The sequence below is a fragment of the Sinocyclocheilus anshuiensis genome, unplaced genomic scaffold (assembly GCF_001515605.1).
Source record: "Sinocyclocheilus anshuiensis isolate Anshui unplaced genomic scaffold, SAMN03320099.WGS_v1.1 scaffold110, whole genome shotgun sequence".
NCBI lineage: Eukaryota > Metazoa > Chordata > Actinopteri > Cypriniformes > Cyprinidae > Sinocyclocheilus > Sinocyclocheilus anshuiensis.
In genome coordinates this window covers 1186508-1189770 of record NW_015544155.1, presented here as the reverse complement: position 1 = coordinate 1189770, position 3263 = coordinate 1186508, and the positions used below count along the sequence as shown (strand labels likewise).

General features: G+C 38.3%; 1 protein-coding gene across 9 annotated transcripts in view; it reads left to right on the top strand.

Annotated features, from left to right (window-relative positions):
* Positions 1-844: 844 nt before the first annotated feature.
* The window catches only part of relch (RAB11 binding and LisH domain, coiled-coil and HEAT repeat containing), a 55305-nt gene continuing 52886 nt past the window's right edge, over positions 845-3263 (top strand). For 4 of the 9 annotated variants that reach the window (XM_016495308.1, XM_016495305.1, XM_016495310.1 and 1 more), the window contains exon 1: positions 845-1527. In XM_016495308.1, the coding sequence (XP_016350794.1) occupies positions 1071-1527 (457 nt within the window). In that variant the 5' untranslated portion in view covers positions 845-1070. The remainder of the gene's footprint in view (positions 1528-3263) is intronic. The other 5 variants (XM_016495309.1, XM_016495306.1, XM_016495304.1 and 2 more) reach the window with 2 other exon arrangements.

The window sequence follows — 3263 nt, the reverse complement described above, 5'->3', positions numbered from 1 at the left end:
TTAGAACAGACAGACAGACAGACAATAGATAGATAGATAGATAGATAGATAGATAGATAGATAGATAGATAGATAGATAGATAGATAGATGGACGGATGGATGGATGGAGAGATGGATAGATAGATAGATGGATACATAGACGAATAGATAGACGGATAGATAGATGGATGGATGGATGGATAGATAGATAGACGGATGGATAGACGGATGGATAGATAGATGGATAGATAGATAGATGATTGATAGATAGATAGATAGATAGATAGATAGATAGATAGATGATAGATAGATAGATAGATAGATAGATAGATAGATAGATAGATAGATAGATATTTAAATATTTAAATATTTTTAATATTTTAATTTTAATATAACATTTGCTCTAAGAAATTGTATACAATTAAAGATGTTAAATATATTTAATTATATAAAATATAGAACGATAGATTAAATACAACAATTAAGAGATAGAGTAATTACATTTTATTAAACACAATTCTTGTCTTAAATTATATTGTTAAATATAATTTAATACCGGTATATTCAGTTATTTGTTTTCTTTGGAGCTTAGAACGACAGACAGACAGAGATAGATGGGGGGAGGGATACTGTAATTTTTGTTCTAAAAATTGTATTGTATATAATTGAATTTGTTAAATATATTTAATCACATAAAACATATTTAAATATATTAAATTATTTGTTTTCTTTGGAGCTTAGAACGCCAGACAGACAGAGAGACAGACAGACAGCCTGGCGTGCCTGCTGTACTGTTCTGCGTTTGATGAACTTATGAAATATTCTTATTCTTTTGATAGACTACTTATGTTTTCTCATTGGATCTTTGCACGTCCGCTTGGCGGATCCCAGCTACTCGAAGTGCATGACGTAATTTCCGCTCGTGTCTTGGCAGGGAGGAGGCGGGGTGTTGAAATGACATTCGGCCCCACCAACCAAAGCATATTTCCCGAAGCCTCGTTGATTAGGAGCAATAAAGCGCTCTTGACATCCGTCCAGAAAGACGGAGACACTTATTAGCCAGATAGCTGGCTGAACACCTTACGGCAAAATGGCGGCGGGTAATGTCAACCCGTTTAACGTGAGTGATTCGGAGGAGGAAGCGGAGCAGAGGCAGGATGACGCGGACACCGAGCGCAGCCCGAGTGATGAAGCGCAAGGCCATAGCCTCGGTCCCTTCTCCCCGCCGGCGTACTCCGAGCCAGCCGTTCTGCTGTCCAGCAACAGAACAAGCCCGAGTGTGGACGGTATACCCGCGTCGGCCGCTGCGGTGGCTGGGATCGGAGGAGGAGGCGCAGAGACTCGGGTGTCGCTGGATGCGATCGCCGCGCAGCTGCTCCGGGATCAGTACATCCTCACGGCCCTGGAGCTGCACACCGAGCTGCTGGAAGCCGGACGCGAGCTGCCTCGCCTGCGGGATTATTTCTCCAATCCAGGCAATTTCGAAAGGCAGAGCGGAACTCCACCCGCATGCAAAGAGCAAGGTGTCGGTCCTGGAGGTCCACTTAGTAAGTCATGAGATTATGTTAATAATGTAGGTCCAACTGCAATAAAGCCTATAATCTTACTATATGAGGTAATGGTCGTGTTTCAAAAACTACGAGACTGTATATCCTACTCAAAAACATTTAAAATAATTCTAAAATGGTTTACTGGTCTCCTAACCTGGTTAGGCTGGCTGGTTTTAAGGCTTTGGACACTTGTCAGCTGGTCGACCAGTTAAACTAGCTGAACTCCACTTGGCCAGTCTGGAAGACCAGCTAGACTAGGTAAACCAGCCAGGGAGACCATATTAGTCTGGTTTAAGAGTGTTTTTTTTTTAATTATTTTACATTAGGACACCTAGTTAGCACCTAAATTAATGCCCAAAAATGCTTTCTAGGTAGGCAGCTCACTAGGTTTTGGAGCTGGACACCTAGTTAGCACCTAAATTAATGCCCAAAAATGCTGTCTAGGTAGACAGCTCACTAGGTTTTGTAACAAAGCCACAATTTTCTTTTGCTCTTTAAACAGCCATAAAATACACCAACACAGCAGCTTTTAGTACTCTAGCTACCTAGACTACCTGTTAATTTCATATTGCGGTTTATTGTGCTTCAGTCTAAGGCATTCAAGCGCACTGGTTTGTTGAGGAGGCATTTTTAGGGCTGGATTGTGTCTTTGTTGTGTGATGTGATGTGAAGTCTTCCCACTGACTCTCAGCTGTGCAGGTGCAGGATAGAAAGAGGAGAAAAAAAGATGCTCATATGAGGGGTATGTAAAACCTGACTGTGCAGTGACGTGGGATTGATGTACTTTGTTTGGTTTAATCAGGAATTCTTTTCGTGGTCTGTCTTTCTTATACCTTTGCTCCTAAATGAAGTTTTTTATCTGATAGCCTGCACTCATCTGCCTCCTATTTGCCTTTCAAAGCATGGCTTTTGAATTTGTTTTTCTTGATTACTAGGTTGCATGTAGTTACAGTGTGTGGATTGACAATTGCTAGATCCAATTATAGTGTTGATCATTTATAAAAGAATTTCATTGATTAAAGATTTCTTTTTGCAAGACAATCGACCCTTTGTTAAAAGGAGCTGTTTCTTCTTTGAAATCAGTTACAAAAATCAATAATCTATCGGGAAAGTTCATGCAAAAAATGTAAATTCTGTCATCATTTACTTACCCCCATGGTGTTTCAAAGCTGGTGTCTTTCTTCTGTGGAACACAAAAGAAGATATTTTGAAGAATACTGGCAACCAAAACGTTTTTGGTTACCATTGACTTCTATTATTTGGACAAAAAAAGATATTTCTCAAAATAGCTTATTTTATGTTCCACAGAAGAAAGATTCTCTTACAGTTTTGCAACATCAGAGTGAGTAAATGACAGAATCATCTTTTTGGGGGAAGCTGTCACTTTAAGACCCACCTTAAAAAAATTTTATTGACAAATTGTACCTTAGCAACTGTTGCCATTCACCATATAATTAGGAAAGCTTTTGTTCTGATGTGTTTGGACAGTTATAGAATATTGCATAAATTATGGGGGGAAGTGTTAACCAGTGACAAAGACTCAGGGAGGTTTTTTTTGTTGTTGTTGTTTTTTTTACTCTTAAACTTTTATTTTTTTTTAAAGTAAAGTGTTGTGGATTAAACTGCTGTAACCTTCATTCACAAATTAACAATTATAATATCATTAAATAAAAATAATGTTAAATAGTCAACATTTTAATAAATAGTAATGTAAAAAATAAATACAAATTTTA